Below are 22,306 nucleotides of genomic sequence, written 5' to 3' on the forward strand. Positions count from 1 at the left end.
GGTGGAGATAGATTCCAGTTTGTGCCTTGTGTTTCAACCTCTGTGTATTGTATTTTTTTTTACTGTATAAATTTCATTTTATTTTTTGTTTCTTCTTTTTTTATACACTGCATAAACTTTAAAACTAAATTGTACAAATGAATAAAATATGTTTTATAAAGATCCAGTGGCATTAAGCTAACATCTCAATTACTTATAATTAATAACCATAATTCAATTGAAATCTCGATAGAAATAGTTTGCTTTTTCTTTTGAAGCTCAGGCACAAGATTTTTCATCACAGCAAAGCCTGTGTCCCCTGAAGAATTGATCTTTGGAGCAGAGAAGACTCTGGAACATGGCGAGTCTGGTAATCTAAAAAGCTGAGCAATGGTATTGTCCCTCAAAAGGTATTAGGATCTCAGATCTCTGATCAATAACCACATCTTGAAACATTAAAGTGATACACAGGCAGATATTTTTTTTTATTTTAAGCAGTACAAAAAGGGCACAAAATCAGAATTTTATCTCCCTCTCCCTGTTTACCGCTAACCCCTACCTCTGACCACCTAACGTTGTCATACACACCAGGGTCGGTCGGTCGCCAGACGACAGCCCGGGGCCGAGTCTCGCCTTCCCTTTGTTTTTGTAAATCAAGTTTTCAGCGGGATTAGGGAAAAATAGAAAACTTTATTTTATGATTCTTCAACAGGAAAAATTAGTAACATTTTGCCAAAATTGCTTATATATTTAGTTAAATAATGGTTTCAAACGTGGGTAAATATGTCTTTAGTTGCAGAATTTCGGAGACAGGCTGTGCTTTTCCCTGATAAAAGTCGAGCCCAGTAAGAAGTTCCACATCGCGGACCCGAGCAACGTGCGCTTTCAGCCGTTCTTCGATCCAAACGGCCTCTGGTTTGTGTTCCTACGAAAGAGAAACAGAACACTGTTTTCCATGGGACACACTTGTTCATTAATAGAAAGGCCTGTTGTTAGAAATTGTCCTTTTTCCGTGATTTTTGGTTTGCTTTTTGAAAATTTTGGTATAAATGGCATACAGCCTTCTACAGTTTCAGGTGTGCAATGTCGTAATTTGATGTTTGTGTGGGTGGTTTTTACTGCTTTAAATCTTAATTTCATACAGCTAAATTATGTTGTTTATTAAAATAAAAAACAAAAAACATCAGTATAATGTATAATAAATACAGACCATCACAAAGTCATCAGGGTCAAACCATTTTTATATCCACTTCAGATGTAATTTTTTTAAAAGTGAAATAGTACAGATGAAATTAAGTCCCAGTGTTCCTCCTCTCTGTGCTCATCATTCCATCAGTCAGTGTGAGTCCAGTCCGTGTTTTTAAACTTTTCCTGCACATCGGTATACAATATATGCTATTGATTTATGAGTGTTCACTTTACAGAAATGATAAGTGGCATTCACTATTTACCTTTTCCCTCAATAGTATGTTTGTGAACTATTCATAGTGATATATCTTGGTCTAGTTAAATCATCTGGTTTCAGCTCCGTATTGTGGTTGCACGGTTTATTTTTTATTGTCATATTGATAGTATTTTAGGCATTATAAATAATACTGTGATGATGACTAGGCAAATGCCTCCTGTGTTCCAGAACGTGGGTGTCTAGCACATACAGGTGGACCCGCTGCCTCAGAGTCCATGCGGCGTTACGAATGTAAACCCAGCCCTCCTCGGAGTGTTTGGGCCAATTGGCATCTCCACTGGCCGTGGAGAACCAGCCCACATTTCCCTCATCCTTCCCAAACTGCGGTGGAAGTAATGTTTCATCCCTGTGTAACTGCAGGTAGGTATCTTTTCAGACATTTCTTGGCTATTTGACTTTTAGTAGGGGCTTTTGTTTTCTATGTAAGAGTAAGTTCAGTAATTCAGAGTCATGGATTTCTATGAAATTTTGTATTCTTTACTGATTTTCTAATATTCGCATCATATTGGTGATTTTCAGTTAAACTTTCCAAAGTAAGAATGCTTAAACGTCTGTTTAATTAGATGAGTGTGGTTTAATAACTCTTATTCAACTTTCATTCTGTGGTGTGCTTGTTTTTCAATCATGCTTAAAGTAGGCAGCTGCCTTTTCAGCCAGAGGAAGTGTGAGAGGAAATTACTTTTTGTTCCTAACCACTGAAGAATTTCTCTTCTTTGGTGTGAGATCCATAACTGAGTTACCTTATTAAAATAAATAGGCAGTATACCAATTCAAGCTCATATTTCCACTGGGGTTCTAAATCATTCTTTTTCCCCACCTTTTACTATTTCACATTTCAGCGGCATTTAATACTTGGATTATTTTCATAAATTTTTCTCCCACTGGGTTTATATTACTCCTCTCTCTCCTGGCTTATTTGGTATCCTTCCAACTAAGTGTTTACTGAACACCTGACAGTTACACTCTTAAAATTTCAATTAAACAGTCTTAAAGTCTAACACAAAACCACACCTAGGCAGGGGTGATACTAAAACTCTTTAATATGATGAAGTTCACCAGCACCAGCTAATGAGAACACACCTAGCTATAGACACACTCTAGCTGTACCAGTGCATCCCAACAGGATAGCAGCCTTGCAAATGTACAGATTTTATGAGATGTATTTAAATACATGATTTTGACCAGTACATATAATTGAAACATATATTTGGTTATATATGTATTAGAACTGTTACATAAACAGAAGTATTTAATACTCCACAAATACAACTCCTTGTTATTTTTTTGAGGCAATATCAGCTGCAGAATTTTTCTTCCCTAACCACTTTCTTGCTCTCTCTCCTTAATCTCTCCTTAATCACTTCAGTCTGGTTACTGCTACTACCACACTTACAAAACTGCTTTGTCAAGGAACACCTAATTGAGTGGATTTTTAAATTTATTTATTTATTTATCTTTTTTTTTAGAGGGGAAGGGAAGGAGAGAGGGAGAGAAATATCAATGTATGGTTGCCTCTCATGCATCCCCTGCTGGGAACTGATCTGCAACCCAGGCATGTGCCCTGACTGGGAATCCAACTGCCATCCTTTGGTTCACAGGTCCACACTCAATCCACTGACCTACACTAGCCAGGGCTAATTCAGTGGATTTTTTTAAAGATCGTTCCATTGTTAATCACCTAAGCTTCCTAAAGTTCCTTCTTTCATTTTCATAGCTCCATTTGTTTGATGACACCTTTTTCCTCAATCAATTCTAGTTTTTTTTTTCCATTCTGGAAGTGCAGATATTTCCCTCAATTTGATTTTATTCAACTTCCATGGTTTAATACCCAACCTGTCTTGACAGTGCTGATTTTTCTTCCAAGTCTCATACCTGTATTATGCGATATCTGCTGAGTAACTTACAGTGACAATAATCACTTAGACTTGTGGCAACCTGTTCACTTATCTGATAGAAATGTAATAATACAAAATTGAGGGGAAAAGAAAAAGGAAAAGGAGGGCAGAAAAGATGAAAGGGACAAGAGAAGAAAGAAAATAAGGAAAGTAATATGACCCTAGTCCCCTAGGTCAAGTGTGAGGTGGAACTGTGAATCTATCTTTTCTACCACTGACATCCATCCCCTTAAAGTTCTGATAGGGGGAATACCTCCCCAGATTAAGTGATTAGAATAAACACTCTAAGTGTGACTTTTTTTTTGTCGTTGGTTTCCTGCCTTTATTTATTTATTTTTAATATATTTTATTGATTATACCATTACAGTTGTTCTATTCCCCCCCTTCATTCCCCTCCGCCCCCCACACTCCCTCCCCCACTATTCTCCCCCCTTAGTTTATAACCACGTGTCTCAAGTTCTTTAGATTCTATATTTCCCCTACTATTCTTGCCCTCCCCCCTATCTATTTTCTACCTACTGTCTATGCTATTTTCTGTACCTTCTCCCCCCTTCTCCTCCTCCCACTCCCCTGTTGCTAACCCTCCATGTGTTCTTCATTTCTATGGTTCCACTCCTGATCTAGCTGTCCTCTTGGTTTGCTTTTGTTTTAGGTGTGGTTGTTAATAACTGTGTGTTTGCTGTCCTTTCACTGTTCATATTTTTCATCTTCTTTTTCTTATATAAGTCCCTTTAGCATTTCATATAATAAGGGCTTGGTGATGATGAACTCCTTGAACTTGACCTTATCTGAGAAGCACTTTATCTGTCCTTCCATTCTAAATGAAAGTTTTGCTGGATAAAGCAATCTTGGCTGTAGGTCTTTGGATTTCATGACTTGGAATACTTCTTTCCAGCCCCTTCTTGCCTGTAAGGTCTCTTTTGAGAAATCCGCTGACAGTCTGATGGGTACTCCTTTGTAGGTGACTGTCCCCTTATCCCTTGCTGCTTCTAGGATTCTCTCCTTCATTTTAGTCTTGGCTAATGTAATTATGATGTGCCTTGGTGTGTTCCTTCTTGGGTCCAACTTCTTTGGGACTCTCTGAGCTTCCTGGATTTCCTGGAAGTCTATTTCCTTTGCCAGACTGGGGAAGTTCTCCTTTATTATTTGTTCAAATAAGTTTTCCACTCGTGGCTGTTTCTTTCCCCCTTCTGGTACCCCTATAATCCGGATGTTGGAACGTTTAAAGATGTCCTGGAGGTTCCTAAGCCTCTCCTCATTTTTTTGAATTCTCATTTCTTCATTCCTTTCTGGTCGGATGTTTCGTTCTTCCTTCTGGTCCATTCCATTGATTTGAGTCCCAGTTTCCTTTCCATCGCTATTGGTTTCCTGGACATCTCCCTTCATTTCAATTAGTTTAGCCTTCATATGTTCCTCTAATTTGTGACTGTACTCTACCAATTCTGTGAGCATCCTGATAAATAGTGTATTAAATTGGGCTTCTGAGAGGCTGGCAATCTGTTGGTCGCTTAGAGTTATTGGCTCTGGGACTTTGAGTTCTTGCACCATCTTTTGGGCTGTTCGTGCCTGTTAAGTAGCAGGAATGGAGCCCTCGGTTTTCACCAGAGCAGGGCAACTCAGTCGCTGGGTTGTGACATTGTATGTGGGGGCGGGGTCAAAGAGGGACAATAGCTTCCCTCCGCCGCCTTCTGCCGCGACCCCCACCGGCACCGCAGCCACCACCGTCACCAGGGCCACGCGCCCGGCTCCACTGCACGCGAGTGTGCCACTGCTGTCAGCCCTCCACCACTGGGTTCGCCCGCTGGGACCTGCGTGGTCCATCTCACTGTGCACGAATGTGCGACCTTGGTCAGTCTGCCCCGCACCCCGACTAGTTCCACGCTGCCTGTGCTCCTAGGTCAGTCCTGCCCGACCCAGCTCCGCTGCTGGCTCCGCCTCTCTTACTGTCCCCGTTGAACGGTTCGTAGCTGTCGGACTTCCGTATAATTCCGTTTTCTGGTCTTTGGGTGTGTCCTAGTTCTCCAAAACTTTTCTGGTATCCAAACTTGGTTGTGGGAGAAGGCACAGTGTTTCCACCTATGCCTCCATCTTGGTGGAAGTCCTAAATGTGACTTTTTATACAATGTTCTCCCTTAAAGCAAGCCAACTATTCATTAGGTGCTTAAAGCACAATGACCTGTTCTACTGTCAGAGGCAATATTGACCGATTTGGACTTACTGAGGTATAGTTTCCAGATGTACTGTACTTTCAGGGTGATTGATTATAGAGGATTTTACCTGGATATGATTTCACTTCATGCTGATTTCGGAATGTTTACTTCATCATAAGAAGTTATTCCTTTATAATGGCCACCACTTGCTTACTATTTATTGAGACTTCTTAGGATTTTATATGAAATATTTAATCCTCACAGCAACTTCATGAGGGAGCCAAATTTTTTGCTGGGAGTGGAATTTTCCTTCACGAGGAATGGAATTCAGTTCTTTACCCAAAGAGGCCAAGTCAGTAATTGAGCCCAGGCTTTGAAACTCCAAAACCTATTCACTTCAGTTCTATTCTATACTGTTTCTCCTATACCCTCCTCGTTTCTGGCCAGTCATTCCTAAATTTTCAGTCAGCTTAGACACTCTCTCAATCTTGCCTCTTCCCTTCCCATAGTTAATTGGCAGCCATATCTTATAATTTCACAATTTCTCTTATAATAATAGCTTGGTTTAAGTTTGCTTCATACTCATCCTATGTCTCATAAATATCTTTATAGCTTTTATTTTTATTTTTCCCCCATTTTTTATTTAATTATTTTTCAAGTACAGTTTTCTGTCTATGACTCCCATCCCATCCCACCCCTTGTGCTCCCCCCTCCCTCCCATTTCCACCCTTCTCAGTTGTTGTCCATGTATCCTTTATATATGTTCCTCTAAATCCCTCCCCTCTTTATAGCTTTTATATCCATATTACTATATGGCAAATTCCTTAAGATTTTAGATAACATCAAGTTCATTGCTGATGATGTCCTACTCAGTAGAGATGGTACCATATTAATTTTGAGAGCACCTCTACTTTGGATGATCAGGGAAGGCCTTGTACCTTTTGTACTGAACCTTGAAGTGTAAATGGAATTTTTAGCAGACGGGGGAAAAAAAGGCATACTTGAGGAGAGAAGAGCACGAGCAATGATGTCAGATTAGGGAAACTCAAGACAAGTTTAAGAAATTTCAAGGACTTTCGCTGGCCCAGAACTTGGGTCTGGAAGGGTCAACTGAAGGTAAATTGTGTACAGGCTGGGAGATTTGTGTTCATTTGTGTGGTTTTTCTTTTTTTTCTTACTTGAGGTAGATAATCACAGTTTGTGGATAAGAAAATACATGATAATAAAAAACTAAATTTTAAGTAAGTTGGTAGTACTGTACAGAGATAAAGGGAGGGAGGGAGGGCAGAAGACATTAAGCTACTTAAGTTTGATTTTCAGAAGTACTGATAGAAGGCAATAAAGGCCTAGACCTGGGATAGCAAGTAGGTTCTCCTTTGCACACCCATTCTAATCAACCCAAAGTGGCTACCTAGAAGCCCTGTGATAAACAACTGTCTACTCCTGATTCAGGGGCAGAAAGCACCACCAGCTTTCTATCAGTCACCAGTGTCTGCCACCGGAAGAGGAAGTGAAGGGTGATGGCTTAACCTTGTCTCAACTAAATAAAATTCTGATGAGAAAAGTAGGAAGAGATTCAATGAGACAGCATTTTTTAAAGAAAGTCTTTCTCACTCTCGGACTGTGAGTGACCCATTGTGCAGCTTCTAATCTTTGTCCTCTGTCGTTAGTCACTAAAAGACCATTCAAACACTCCAGTTAAAATCCTATCTTCAAGACCCTGTAAAATGTCACCTTCTCTACCAAGAAGTGTTTTTTCTTTGAGAACTTCTAGCAATTTGGTCTGTTCCACTTTGTGCCATTTATCTCTTCTTCTGATTTATTAGGCTTGTAAGTGCAAGACTTATGAGCCCCTTTTGATAGAATTCATGTCTGATGTATATATGAAGGCAGTTATGTGGTAAAAACCCAAAAGAACAGAAATGAATCCCGATCTGGCCTAGAACCTAAGCTTTAATTGCCAGTCTCTAATAACCAATGGGATTTTCTGTTTCTACAAACTGGACGTCCCTGAACTTAATTATCCTATCTACCTGCCCAAATAGTTCTCATTCCTAACTGCTCTTTACTTTTCTTAATAATCTACATTTCAAATCTCTGATTCGTCTTTAAGTCTCTCTCCTTTTTCCTTTGGCTCTGGCAACCAATAAATGACCAAATCCTCTCCATTCTTCACTCCCTCCTCGGAAGAGCCTTCCTAATCTTCTTAATCTGTCAAATTCTGCCCATCCTTCAGGGCCCTACTCTCACCACATTTTATGTAAACTTTTTTTATTTCTCCAGCCAAATATGTTTTGAATTTGAAACACTAAATCTTTATTTGGCAATTAAACTTGATAACTTCCCTTACTATTTAATTTGAAAAATAATTATTTTATTAACAACTGACTCATTTACATGTCCACATTTCATTCATATTAACTTTCCATGGGTATATTTTATTAATATTTGTATTTATGTATCTCATTTATACATCAAAGTTACATGTGAACTCTTTGGGGACAGAGACAATGTTTTCCTCCTTTGTGCATTCTAAAAAGTTTCTATTATAACTGTGTACTTAGTAAGTGCTCAATATATTTGTTGTTAACTTCAGTAAAGCCCAATTATCAGATACATACTTTCTTGTATAAAGAACTTATATCCAAGTAGAAGTAACTATTTACATATAATTTGCCTTGATCCAAAAGACTTTGAAGTAGACTAACGCATGATGTTAGAAAAGTAATGTTACTTAAAGTAACTTATTTTGTATATTTATATTTCTCTCTATATTTTTAATTTTAGACCTGGTGTTTCAAGTTGATGGAGTTTTCACATTTCACACCTTAAAGTTTGTGTCCAGAATAAAAATATTAATGAGATGCCATCTTTTCCCTTATTCGTAAGTGTGAATAAAATGTACAAACAAAATGCATAAGATGTATATGTATAAACACCTGTTCATGGAGGCACATTTATGTTTAAATTGTTATTAATTACATAAAGATCAATAATCTACAAAAAAGTTTTCAAATGAAGTTACTTTTAGTACAGCTCTACCCATAAAACACCTAAGAACATATTGTTGTAGTCAGAGCGACTGCTATGAGAGCCCAGATGAGCTCCAACTCATCGTTTTCTCAGGTCCCGAGGACTCTCCCGGGGCATACTCACAGGGCAGCTCTCCACGTTGGTGGGGCGGTGAGGGATGATGAAGGGGAGGACGTCCAGCCACCCAGGGCAGGCATCAGGGGTGTACCTCTTATTTTTACAACTCGTCAGCACCACAAAGTAGTGTGTCGGGATGGGGACGCTGTTGTTGACTACGTATCTAAAAACGAAATTAAAGGAGTTTGATGTTATTATATATTTACTTCTAAAGATTATAAAGGTTTTTATATTTTTTAAAGGAATGGCAAGGTAAAAGCATAGTACAATAGAAAGTACAAAAATGTATCACAGACTTTTAGATGTCGACGAGCCAGAGATTTATAGGGGTCCACACTTGGTTATTTAAACATTATGGGAAAATATTGGAATTCAAAGGAAAGTAGAACATGCTATTGTGCCTCCTGTTTCTCAGTGTTACTGAGTCTATACTTCACAGTGACACTTTCCAGGAACAGGGGCTGAGACAGAAGCCATATTCCAAACCTAGCTACCCACTCCCGGTGGATGTTTGGACATATTCTAATCCTCTGAAATTCTGGGACTTACTAAGTTTATTCGATTTAACATGGAGCTGATCCTATGTACCAACTTCATAGTGTGGGCATGGGAGGAAACCTATAAAACCAATGTGACAGTCCTTATTTTCAAATAACAAACATGAACATGTTTTTGAAAGTTTTAAGTGCAGAATAAAGTTGAACAATCAGTATGAGTCCTCTAAAAGGAATATATGTGAGCTCGTATAAGTAGTAATATATTATTAGAATTTCTGCACGAACTCTGCACTAGACTGTCTGACTTTACTGCTTATTCTTTGCAGACAGCAAGCAAGTTACCTAATCTCTTTGCCCTTCAGTTTCTTCATCCCTAAATGGGGTTAATGGAATCTAATATAGGGATGTTTTATACATTAAACGAAATATATGTAAGTGCTTAGAAAAGTACCTGCAAGGAGAAAGGTGCTATCAAAGTGTTTGCAGAATTATTAAATGGTGGAATATAGGACTAATAAACACTGAAATAAGGACAGGGCAAACAAGACAGAAATGGGCCACATACTTGGTAGTTATATATGTTACCTTATCAGAAGGTATAGGTAGAAATTACTGTTTTAATTGTGTAATCTAGGCTTAGACAATACAATTGTTTAGTTTGGCCCTTTATACATTGTGATAATAAAGAGAAATAATGGATGATACTTTTAAATCTCTCTATTCTTGTGTGCTATGTTCAAAGGTAATTCTTAGCAACCTATTATGCCTAGGTTTAGTACAAAACTGGGAGGGAGGTGGGGAGCACTGAGGGGGTGGACTGGGATGGGAGTAAAAGACAGAAAACTGTACTTGAACAATAGTTAAATTAAAAAAAATAAAATAAATAGAAAAAAATTTTTTTAATGTAGTAAAGGACTAGAGAGAAGGGAAGGAAAGGAGAAAGAGAGGGAGAGAAACATCAGTGTGTGGTTGCCTTTCACATGGCTCCCACTGGGGACCGGGCCCACAACCCAGGCATATGCCCTGACTGGGAATCGAACCATGACCCTTTGATTCACAGCCCATGCTCAGTCCGCTGAGCTACACCAGCCAGGGCAAAAGGGCTAGTTTTTGACATGAAGCCTACACCCGTTCCTGAGAGATACTTTTATGAATCATCCACTACTAGACAATAATATAAATTGCCACTACTTGTTTTTTTTAAATTTATTGCCAGACTGGTATAGTGTCTTCCCCATCTCTTTAACTTTTACAAAATTACATTTTTTTCCTTTGCCCATTAGTTTATAAATTTTCTTAATATAATTTTGCTAAACCTTTCCTAGACATGATTATAAAATTTGTGGTAAATATTTAGAGTGATTAATTTAAAAAGTCAACAATGGTATTTTTATATAAATATACTATGTAATATTTAGAATATGAGCTTTTATTTAAAATATTGAGGCTTCCCCTCTTGATTCCTAATTGCTGAATCATAAATTCCGTTTGGTTGCAAATTACTTACTCTGTAATTTCACTTGGATCATCAAAATGACCATCATAATTATAGTCAAATACTGGCCCACTAACAACATTTACTCCATTTCTTTCCACGGCATGTTCTACAAGAAGAACACTGTGGAAATAATCCCATATTTCTAAAAATAAAAAAATAAGGTGTTAAGAATATCTACTCCCATGGAACATGGAAATATTTTTTATTATAGACAGGTATATTCAAATGCATCAAATTCTGCTTCAATAATTATCAGTGGCAATTGGGTTAGTCTGCAAAATAGTCCATGCAATGAAAATGAATAACCACATTGATGATAGCTTTCTATTGAGAATATACTACAGTCCTGAAACTACAATGAAATGTGTCTCCAAATTTCTCCCCAGAGCTGAGTTGCTTTCAGAACAGTGAGTATGAAAAAAAAAGGTCAGACCATGCATATGGCCTTATGACTCTAGAGATAAACACCTTTCATTTACTTATGGTGAGAATCAGTACAATTTTATTTTTTGAATAGCTGTTTACAGTTAAGTTAGGTTAAAACACAAATGATCAAAACTCTAGAAACAAGTCACCTAAAGGTGAAGTAAGTTAAAAAGAAATTATGTCTGAGATCTTTCCTTTTCCTGTATTTAAAACATTAAAATGAGATGACTCAATAGGAACAATTTGTAATAAAAGATGTGGTTAGTTAGTAAGGTTATAGAGTCACTTAGGTATTTTTAAATTAATACTCCAAATATATACTTACTTTTGAATGCTTCATACATAGGGACCAAATTACTTGTAATCAAAGCATCATATTGACTATCAGAAGTTCTATTGTTTCCTGAAAAATAAATAAATTTTATTAAACACAGCTATAAGAGAAAATATGACATACATAATAGGCAAAGTACCATTACATACTAATGGGAGTTAATAGTAGTAACAAAAATACTAAGTCCTCTACAGCGGGGGCCATCGGGAATGCAGGCAGCGTTACAGAGGGGTCAGAGCGATGCGGCTGCACGCCTTGCAACACCTGGAGCCCCCAGGAGCTGGAAGAGGTAAGAATTCCCCTCTATATTCTCTTCATCAGAGGGAGCATGGCCCTGCCAACACCGTGATTTCTGCCCTCTGGCCTCCAGAACTGTGAGAGCACGCTTTTGTGTTGCTTTAAGGCCACCAATCTGCCACATCAACTCTAGGACATAAGTATGACACCAACATGAACACAGAGTTATTGAATGTCCACAGAGTAGCAATGCTACTCTAAAAAATTCTTCCAAAATAACATTTTCTGGAGAAAGCGAGTTTTAACTCAACGAAGCCTGCTGAGGACACTGCAGATGCTTGGCTCTGAGGACTCACAGACGTGCCGTGCCGCGCGCACACCGAGTGCTGGGTGTACGTGCTCTGGAACCCCAGCTCCCGCCTGCCAGCCGCCGCACTGAGCAAAGGGCTACGGCCCTCTGCGTCATGCGTCTCATGGCATCTATCTCATGGAAGTACTGCGAGGATTAAGAGCTGCAAGCCGACAGATGTGTATTATAATACTTTTTAACATTTAAACTACCCTTGGGTCTCTTAACTAAATCTTAAATGAAACATTAATGGGTGGGTCCCAAAAGGCAAGGAAAATAGAAGTTGTTGGTTTTTAGCATCAGATTCCACATGATATTCACGATCCTTAGATCCCCCAACAGGCTTTTCTACTCTTTAAGCTAAGCTCTGAAAGTTTGGTTGGGGTGGGGCATGGGGGGCAATATAACACTACTTATTTTTCAGAGAAAAAACAACAATTAGTTTATGATAAAATTTTTAACAGGATACATAGTGGAAAATTAGAAGAAAGTTTCATTTTATCCTTAATGTTTTTAGACAAGCTCTTTAGCTATAATTTCATTTCTTTGTTGAGGCAAACATATATATGTACCAATGGACATGCTATGGCTTAAAATATATGATTTAACATGTCAATTTAAAATTGTTTATTAATAAACTGCCACAAGTATTTAAGGTTTGCATAAGTTTGGTAGCTTTAATTGTCTCTAGATATATATTTTAATAAGATATATCAATTTATCCTATTTACAAGTAATGCTAATGTAAACTTAGAAGTTTATTTTTAATGTAGTTTAATGTAGTAATGTGAGAAGTTTTCTTAGAAGTGAACTTCTAGTGTAGAAGTTTATAAAAGCACTACACGTAATGCTCTTTGCTCTCATTAAGCCTTGCTCCCGACTGCTCCAACTATAAATCTCAGAATCTTTAAATTATGAATCTCTAAATTGACCTCTTCAGTCATGGATTCCAGGAAAATGAAGCCAAACGTGAAGAGTAAACATATTCTCAGAAGCCAAAATTGCTGAAACTCTCACAGGCGAGGTAATGAAAATGGCTCTCTTCCTGCTGAACAGGGAAGAGAGATGAGTTTTAGAAAAGTCACACTGGCTTCTGCATTTTCCCATTAGAGATGCTTTTTAAAAAACAACTTAAAGTTCATTCAGCTGCTTAATCAACAGTTTAAAATTGTTGGATACACAGCGTGAGTGACAGGCCTGAATTCCAGCTGGATTTCTCTTCATGGGCACAGCTGCATCTTCGATATCGTCCTTATATGGGCAGCAGCCAGAAAAAAATGTTTTTTTTTTAGATGATCGTGACCCTCTCCAAAGAATATTTAGTTTTTAAAATTAAACTTAAACCCGCCGAACTCTCTGAACATCTGGGCCAGATTAGAGCTGATGTGTGGTTCCCGCTGCAAAATTTATTAGTCTTTATTATAGCTGTCGCACTGCTTCAGGCCAGCCCACAACCACTGGAAGCCTGCTGGCCAGCTAGTTCAGCCCAAGCAGATAGTTTTGCTGGTGAATATATGTTTAAGGCACATGCCCACATCCAGCTGATGAGAGCTTTCTAAGCTGCTGCTCTAAAAAAGAGTTATACTAACCAGGAGGATAGAGGAAGCCGTGGGTGATATTCTGGTGTGCTAAATAGAAGGAACATTTTTGGCTCTCAGAAGGAGCAACCCTGACATCAGCCCGCAGACAGTCTGGGACAGTGGGAGGAAGAGGCGATGTGTCTCCCTGTTGAAAGAGAGAAAAGAAAAAAAAAATTACGCCCACAGTTGTGGCTCACCCATCACCTTATATGGTTTGTAACTTCCCTAGAATGTTTTTCACTTAACCTTTTCCTATTTTCTTAGTGAATCAGATCTGCGCAAGCAATGAAAATGGATGTCTTCAGCAATGTTTTCTTCTGTGGCTCCATTCTGGTTAGGGACACCAGGAGGGCAAATCAAATACACCTTGGAAGGAAATATTTGCAGTATAAAACCTGAACTGAGAGCAGAAGAATTATGGGAGTTGTTGCTAAAAACCAAAATCCTTTTCAGGATCTAACTTTAGGTGGTGGTTTATGTTGTACTTGCAAATAAAAGTTGAAAATAAAATATAATCTTAAAAAATACATATTGAACTAAGGATGTTTTTCTTCAGTTGGGCAAGAACTTCTAATGAACCTAAGATTAATTCAAAGAAGCTGTAAGTTGTCTAAATTCACTTATTTGGGGATTTTAATAAATTTTTGCTATGCTTCATTCATCATGAAATATAAGAATTTAAAAAATAATTTTCTTTGTAACTCTATTTTAAAACTAACACTATAATTTGTTAACTAGTAGGCATCCTATAAATGTGCTATCTAACCCCACCATTTAAGATAATATAGTGTTAAATTATCATTATATTAGCATATAATCATGAATAAGGAATATTGGGTATTCATATTTTTTCCAGAGATTTTGATTTATATGCCCTCAGCTGCCTACAATGAATACATTTCTTTTTTTTAAAGATTTTATTTATTCATTTTTAGAGAGGGGAAAGGAAGGAGAGAGGGAGAGAAACATCAATGTGCGGTTGCATCTCGTGCACCTCCTGCTGGGAACCGGCCTGCAACCCAGGCAAGTGCCCTGACTGGGAATCAAACCGCAGTTGTTTGGTTCAAGGGCCTGAGCTCAATCCACTGAGCTACACCAGCCAGGGCCAATGTTATTTCTTAACAAATTTTATAATTTACAAAAAAGAATATTAAATTACAATGTCTTCTTCTACGTACTGCATTGCACTAAAAGCAAAAATTAGCTCTGTATGTGGTAATCATTTTATCAAATACTCACATTGAACACTTTAAACTTATACAATGTTATAAGCCAGTTATACATGAATAAAGCTAGGGAAACTATATAAATAAATATAAAAGATTAGTTTACAAATGAGAATGCAATGTACACTTGTGCTATATTCATAGACCGAGAATACCACTGTAAGATATAGAACATATAGGATAAGGCAGTCTAGGGAAAGCCAAACAGAGAATGGACCCCCTAAATGTACTGCAACAGTACGGATGGAAAACACTACAGTGAAGGTGAGTAGACTTCTCAACTTCTTTGAACCGCTATCTCTGCTTCCTTCTGAAATCCTATTAAAAACACGTAATGATAAGGATAAGTAGGGGGTGATGAGAAACTTTCAGAAGTGGAAATCAGATAAACATATTTGTTTACAGGTGTAACCTGACTTAGCAGACCAGAGTACGCTTACAACTAAAAGCCTGTAGTTGGGGAAAGCACAAAGAAGCGGACTCCTACTATGGGGCCCCAAGGTAGAGCCTGATGCCTCTTAAAGACAGGGGATGTGTATAGGGCTGGAAAGGATAGGTGGGAAGTCTATAAAACAGGCTGAGCAGGATCTTCACTCACTGGAGAGGTTGAATCAGAAAGATGGTCAGACTAAAGGACACAAGACACCCCAGAGAGCAGGTGCACCATATTGAAGACAATGGAATTAAATAAAAATCTAAGATCCCTCCTGATCTCATTGTCCCCCTGTAGCCTGCCAATCTTATGCCATGCGTCAGATTAGAAATGTCCATTTTTAGAAAACAAACCAGCTTAAAATGAAAACTAGATACTTACATGTGGGAACCCCCTATACAATGTCTGCGTCTCATCCTGATCGACCTCTAGCAAAGCCCGCCAGCTGACAAGCCCCAGCCGTGCAGCTCAGCCATTCACCATTCAGTTATGAGCTGACAACCAGAGACTACCAGACTGTGGCTGTGAAAGCTGGGCTCGGGAAATTAGCTGAGCAAAATGTTTACTAATTTCTCAAAGTGGCATAGACTTTAGATCGGGGAAATGGACCAGGATGGTATTAGCCAGAAAGTACCAAAAAAGGAGGTCACTTGTTTTGTGCTAACTAAAAATCTTGTTTCTTACATACCAAACTTAAACCCCTAAATATAACAAACACATCAAGATTAAGACAGGATGCGGACTTCTTTACAAAGGTAAGATTATCCTTCAGAAGGATTGGAGGGGAGGTAAGGTCATGTCTTTTTTGAGTCCTGGGCCACTTACCTACTCTATACCTCCACCCCTACACATTCATAAATAGCTCCAATCTTGTTATCTTTTCAGAATTCCTTATAAATTTTTAAGCCAGGGGATAGAAAATTAAGAAGAAAATAAATAGCACTTAGACATGGGTAAGATCTCAACTTTCTAACTCTCAGAACTCTTCAAGAGAAGTAAACAATGAACATAGATGGGAAAGTGAGATGCTCTCATTGCTAGTCAGCCTGGGGATAAAATAAAACTTGAACAGGGAATACAATTATTTATAGTGAAGTTATGGACTCTCTTTACGTGTAGACCAAATGTGAAAGCTAAAGGTTATTAAAGATTGGATAGTTATGATCCCACCTTATGGAAGGATAATAAAACTACGTGCCTTTTGAGATATTTTTCTGGTCATGTGATGTAACATTTTTCTATAGGGAAAATATTACTTACAGTTAAACATAAAAACATTTACAACACACAATAATGTTTCTAGTTTTTAAAAACTTACAGAACACAATCAGATAATAATTTATTGGAGCTAACAAGCATTAGAAACAAAAAAAAATTTCAAAAAAATTTAATGATATGAGACATTTGTATAAGTGTAAATAAAGATGCCCTGAAGGAAACCAGGACTCAAATCAATAATCTGGAACAGAAGGAAGAAATAAATATTCAACCAGAACAGAATGAGAAAACAAAAATTCAAAAAATGAGTAGAGGCTTAGGAACCTTCAGGACAACTTTAAACATCTCAACATCCTAATCATAGGGTGCCAGAAGGAGAAGAGGAAGAGCAAAAGCAAATGGAAAACATATTTGAAAAAATAATAAATGAGAATGTCTCCAATCTGGCAAAGAAAATATACTTACGGGAAGCTCAGAGAGTCCCAAAGAAGTTGGACCCAAGGAAGCACACACCAAGGCACATCATAATTACATTACCCAAAATTATAGATAAGAAGAGAATCTTTAAAAGCAGCAAGAGAAAAAGAGACAGTTCCTACAAAGGAGTGCCCATAAGACTGTCAGCTGATTTCTCAAAAGAAACCATGCAGGCAAAAAGGGGCTGGAGGGAAGTATTTGAATTCATGAAAGGCAAGGGCCTACATCCAAGATTACTCTATCCCGCAAAACTGTCATTTAGAATAGAAGGGCAGATAAAGTGCTTCACAGATAAGGTCACGTTCAAGGAATTCATCATTACCAAGCCCTTATTATATGAAATGTTAAAGGGACCTATGTAAGGAAAAGAGGAAGATCAAAAACTATGAACAGTAAAATGACAACAAACTCACAACTATCAATAACAAAACAAAAACTAAGCAAGCAACTAGAACAGGAACAGAACCAGAGAAATGGAGATCACATGGAGGGTTACCAGTGAAGAGAGGGAGGGGGGAGAAAGAGGGGGAAAAGGTACAGGGAATAAGAAGCATAAATTGTAGGTACAAAAGAGACAGGGGGAGGTTAAGAATAGTATAGGAAGTGGAGAAGCCGAAGTAGGTATATGTATGACCCATGGGCATGAACTAAATAAAGGAGGGAAATGTTGGTGGTGGTGGGGGGGGGGGCGGGTGCAGAGTGGAGGAGAATAAAAGGGAGAAAAAAATGGGACAACTGTAATAGCAAAGTCAATAAAATATATTAAAAAATAAATATATCATCCCTGGAAAATAAATAAATAAAAATGGCCTGGCTGGTGTGTCTCAGTGGACTGAGTGACAGACTGCAAACCAAAGGGTTGCTGGTTTCATTCTCTTTTGGGGCACACACCTGTGTTGCAGGCTAGGTCCCTGGTTGGGGTGTATGAGAGGCAATCATTCGATGCTTCTCTCCTCTCTTTCTCCCTCCCTTCCCCTCTCTGTAAAAGTAAATAAATAAAATCTTTAAATATATAAATAAAGAGAGAAAGAGATACTTTTCTTAAAGTGGGTTAGATTTTCTTCTCTGAAAAATTCTTTGATTTTACATTAGATTTATATAGATTCTAAGCAACAGTCATAATTCTTTCTGTTAATTTTCAATATTTCACCTAGCAACAGAAAAAAAAACAACAGTTCACATCTTCCTACTGAGTTGGCCCAAAAGCAAAACACATGTACAGCCTGATCAATCTTAATACAATCTTGACAGCCTTAGTTTTTGAGCAGCTATAGAACCACGGCATCAAATCACAATTTTCCCAGAACTGCTTCTGAGAAAACAAGAACAACAACAAAAATTAGGAAGACCCACTTGGGACATGAGGGTGGGTAGGGTGGAGGAGAGTGAATGGTGGAAAATAGGGACAACTGTAATTGAAAAACAATAATTTTAAAAAGAGAAAAAAGAAGAAAAAGATTTTATTTGGAAAAACAAGAAAAAGAAAAGAAAGAAAAACCCACCAAAATCACCAGAAAACTGAAGCTCCACAAAACTTAAAGGCATAAGCCAGTTAGGCCCATGTTCCAAAAAGTGCTTATTTAAAGTCTGATTTTTCAAACACAAAGATGATTTACAACATTTTTATGTGAATCTCAAAACATCCTTGTATGTAATTTTCTTGAGCCACAACATACTAACAGAGTAATTTCTGGATTAGAAAGCAGAAAATTGCTAGAATTCCATCCTGTCACATGTAGGGAGAAATACACAAGTAGTTCTGTGGAAAGGAACTTTTGGTAACAAAGAAGCTAGTTTTAAAACAATAACAAAAAAGAATTGTACAAATCTCTTAGTCTGAGTCCACTTAAAATCTCTCTGCCCTTGGTTTCCTCTAAAACTCATAGAAATTCAGGAATGCAAAACAGCAGGGGAAAGTATTAAAACGATAAACATTCCACATGATCCCTGGTACCTGGACTTTTCAAAATACAGCACTGAATAGTAAGAATGACTTTGAATATACCGCCCCTCTCAAAAGCAAAAACAAATAGATATTATTTAAGGGAATAAATGACTTCATGTTGTTGTTTCACAGTATGCTTCACAGTATGTTTCACAGTATGTTGAAGAAAATCACAAACAGCTGAATATTGTGCATATTAAGAAAGTGATGTTTCCATTCTCAGGGAGAAACTTTCCTCTACCCTTCTGGGGTCTTTCAGCTGCTCTAATAAATCTACATGAGACAAATTAACTAGAGAAGATAACCAAATTTAGTTACATACTTATGGGAACCCCCCATACTAGGGGGACCCCCCAAAAATAGAATTATTTTCTGGAGGGTAAGCCCTTTGTAGTACAGGCTCCTCCCACTAGGTGAGTGTTCCAGGAACCCATCTGGACCAATGCACCAGCTGGTGTTGTTGTGAGAGAATGTGTTCAGCTTTAGTGAAATTTTTTGAAGATTCAGCACGCTTTCCCATTTCGTAATGGGTGATTTACAGGCACACCTGCCCACACCACACTGAGTGTTCAGCAATTTTTGACCAGAAACATCATGACCCCCATGCCCCACCCTCCCTATTCACCCAATCTCCCCAAGTGACTTTTTTGTGTGTCTTGGGATGAAAAAAGGCCTCAAAGGGAAACATTTTGCTGGTGTGGAACGGATGAAACAAAAACCGGCAGAAGCATTAAAAGGTATCAATATCAATAAGTTCAAAAACTGTTTTGAATAGTGAAAAAAGTGTCTTGATATGTGTATTGCATCAAATGGAGAGTACTTTGAAGGTGACTGAAGTTTAAACATATAAGAATAAATACACAATTTTTTATAAATAAATTCTGCGATTTTTTTAGGTTCAGAGTCAGAAAGGAAAAATAAGGTATATATGGCATTCTGAGCTAAGGATGAGATAAGTCACTTTGGGGTTCAATAGGGGAGGGAGGTCATTTGCAGGATGGTAAGAACAGAGGTTCAGTAATTACAAGTTTGCCCTGCTCTATAGATAGGTCTTAAAAAGTTATTTCTGGTAACAACTCTTATAATGGGCAGCACCCCTAATTTAAGTCCTTTAAGGGAGAGCTAAACATTTCTCATAAGCCTACAGGGTCTCTATTGCCTCCAGCTCAAAATAATTCACATCTAAATCAGCATATCTTAGAGAGGCCAATCCCAAACCCCTTCACCATTAACCATTCATATGAACTCAGGTAACCAAAATATTTGCCCACATTGGGAATCAAGATCTGTGCTCTTCCTCCACTGGCCACAATCAGACCATTGACGGCAGCACCGGTGGCTCTCAGAACACACAAAAGCTCCTCCTGGGAGTGGGAAACCACGCTCACTTTCCCCGAAAATCTTGAATTGGAATGAGAGTAGATAAGCCAGATACGATCCATCACTTCCTTTCCATAAAAGAACAGTGACAGGTTGAGGTTTGTCATCAGAATCTTTGAATCAAAAAATAGTAGGCATTTCTCTATAAAAACAGCTTCCTGCTTACTGTTCAAAGTACTGCTTTGTCTTTAAGTCTTTAAAAATGATGGTTGAGATTAATTTAGCAATGTGTTCATTCCTTAAACACATACTGGGCAACTCCAGTGTGCTGGGGATATATCAAATGAAACCACACCTGCCCTAAAAGAGTGTTGGAACTAAACTTTTGGCAGATTCTGACATTTGCTTTAATTTACATTTCTCTGATTGCTAATGAGGTTTAGTTGCCTGGCTCATATCCTTTGCTCCTTTATTAACTGAGATACTTGTCATTTCTCTTGTTCATTGGTAGAAATTTATTAGCTATTCTAGATCCTAATTATTATTACAGATCATCATTTTGTTTTTTATATGCAATGCAAATGTATTGTCCTATTGATAACTTTGTCTTTTTGTCACACATTAATATAGTCAAACTAATCCATTGTCTCTGGGTTGTTTTTTGTTGTTGTTGTTGTTGTTATGTATCTTAAGAATTCCTTCTCTATCTCAAGGTTATAAAGACATGCACAAAGGAAAATAGGTTTGCTGTTCACATTTATATCTATAAACCTACCAGCAATTTGACTTGGTGTATGGTGTGAGGTAGGGATCTGGTATTTTCTTTCTTGTGGCAGACAAATGTCCCTGTCCTTTAACTGAAAAAGAGCTTGTTAGAGAGTGAAGAGAGAAGAGGATTTGCACCACTGGATTCTCGACCTTGGTCTGGAGAGACCTGTGGCACAGCACACCTGTGCGTGCGAGCCTAACCCGACCTACCAGAGCACCAGATCCTCCAGGGAAGAACTGCCTCTTATTCACACAGTGTTCCCTGTGCCTACCGCGGTACACAGCAGGTAGTAAAGTGTTTGTTAAATAATCAAATAAAGACAAAGGTTGTTATAATCTAGTTACCGTCACCTTCTAGGTGCACCCACCATATACAGGGTGGAGCCAAAAGTAGGTTTACAGTTATGAGTATACAAAACAGTTTATTCTTATATTATTATTTATTGATTATTATATTATTTCCCCATAGAAACAACTGTAAACTACTTTCACCCCACCCTGTACTTACAATATACCAAATGAATAGCATGCCTCTGTACTTCCTGTTTCCTGTTTAAAATCTTCTTTTCTAACTGCCTCACCAATTGGCCAGTTGGCCTCTGAATATTTCTCCAGGCACAACACAATGTGTTCTTCCTTCGCACCACACAGCACCTATAAATTCCTTTAAGCAATACCTGGGGCATTGTGTTATAAGACACAGGCCAGTGAGATCCCTTTGGGGCTTCTACCAAGAATCAAAATTCAACTCTTAGAATATTAGAGAACTACAGTTCTTTTCCAGCTTGGTTAGACCAGTGGACACAGCGACTCACAGGTTTGGGGACTGTGTATGAGGTCCACATGGGCATCCTGATAGCCCTTCCAAATCCACTGATGTGCTCCCTGTGATAAAGGAGACAGTGTGCCTTGTTCTTCTGCATGGCCCTGGGCCTCCCATATGGCAAATTTAGTTTCTCTGTAGCTGTTACTAAAATAAAAACAACACAGTTAAAATGTTTGTGAAATCAGGAAATCCTTCTATGCATAATAACTACCATTCTCGGGTGACTTATGTCAGGTACTCTGATAAATACTTTACATATTTAAACTCTTTCAATACTTAAAACAACTATGAGATAGTTGTTATGAGATATATGAGATATATATCATGAGATATATATCTATGAGATGTATGTTATTGTTCCATTCTACAGATTACAAAACTAAGACTTAGATACATAATTTAGCCAAGCAATTAACAGCTTTTGGGACACACCTGAATAGCTAAAACCTCAAAATCAAAAGTACAAACTTTATAACAAAGATGACCTACTTTAATAATTATCATAGGAAAGATACTGGAATTTTATGATAGGT

At 37.9% G+C, this 22,306-nt stretch overlaps 1 protein-coding gene across 1 annotated transcript in view; it reads right to left on the reverse strand.

The window, feature by feature from the left end:
- Positions 1-440: 440 nt before the first annotated feature.
- ENPP3 (ectonucleotide pyrophosphatase/phosphodiesterase 3) overlaps positions 441-22,306 on the reverse strand; it is a 77,375-nt gene continuing 55,509 nt past the window's right edge. The window contains exons 20-25 of the mRNA XM_037045728.1: positions 21,763-21,917; positions 13,570-13,705; positions 11,386-11,463; positions 10,644-10,776; positions 8,646-8,802; positions 441-904 (exon numbers count right to left, since the gene is read on the reverse strand). Of these exons, the coding sequence (XP_036901623.1) occupies positions 734-904; positions 8,646-8,802; positions 10,644-10,776; positions 11,386-11,463; positions 13,570-13,705; positions 21,763-21,917 (830 nt within the window). The 3' untranslated portion in view covers positions 441-733. The remainder of the gene's footprint in view (positions 905-8,645; positions 8,803-10,643; positions 10,777-11,385; positions 11,464-13,569; positions 13,706-21,762; positions 21,918-22,306) is intronic.

The sequence above is a fragment of the Sturnira hondurensis genome, unplaced genomic scaffold (genome assembly GCF_014824575.4).
Source record: "Sturnira hondurensis isolate 20B ecotype Veracruz unplaced genomic scaffold, ASM1482457v3 Scaffold0004474, whole genome shotgun sequence".
Classification (NCBI taxonomy): Eukaryota; Metazoa; Chordata; class Mammalia; order Chiroptera; family Phyllostomidae; genus Sturnira; species Sturnira hondurensis.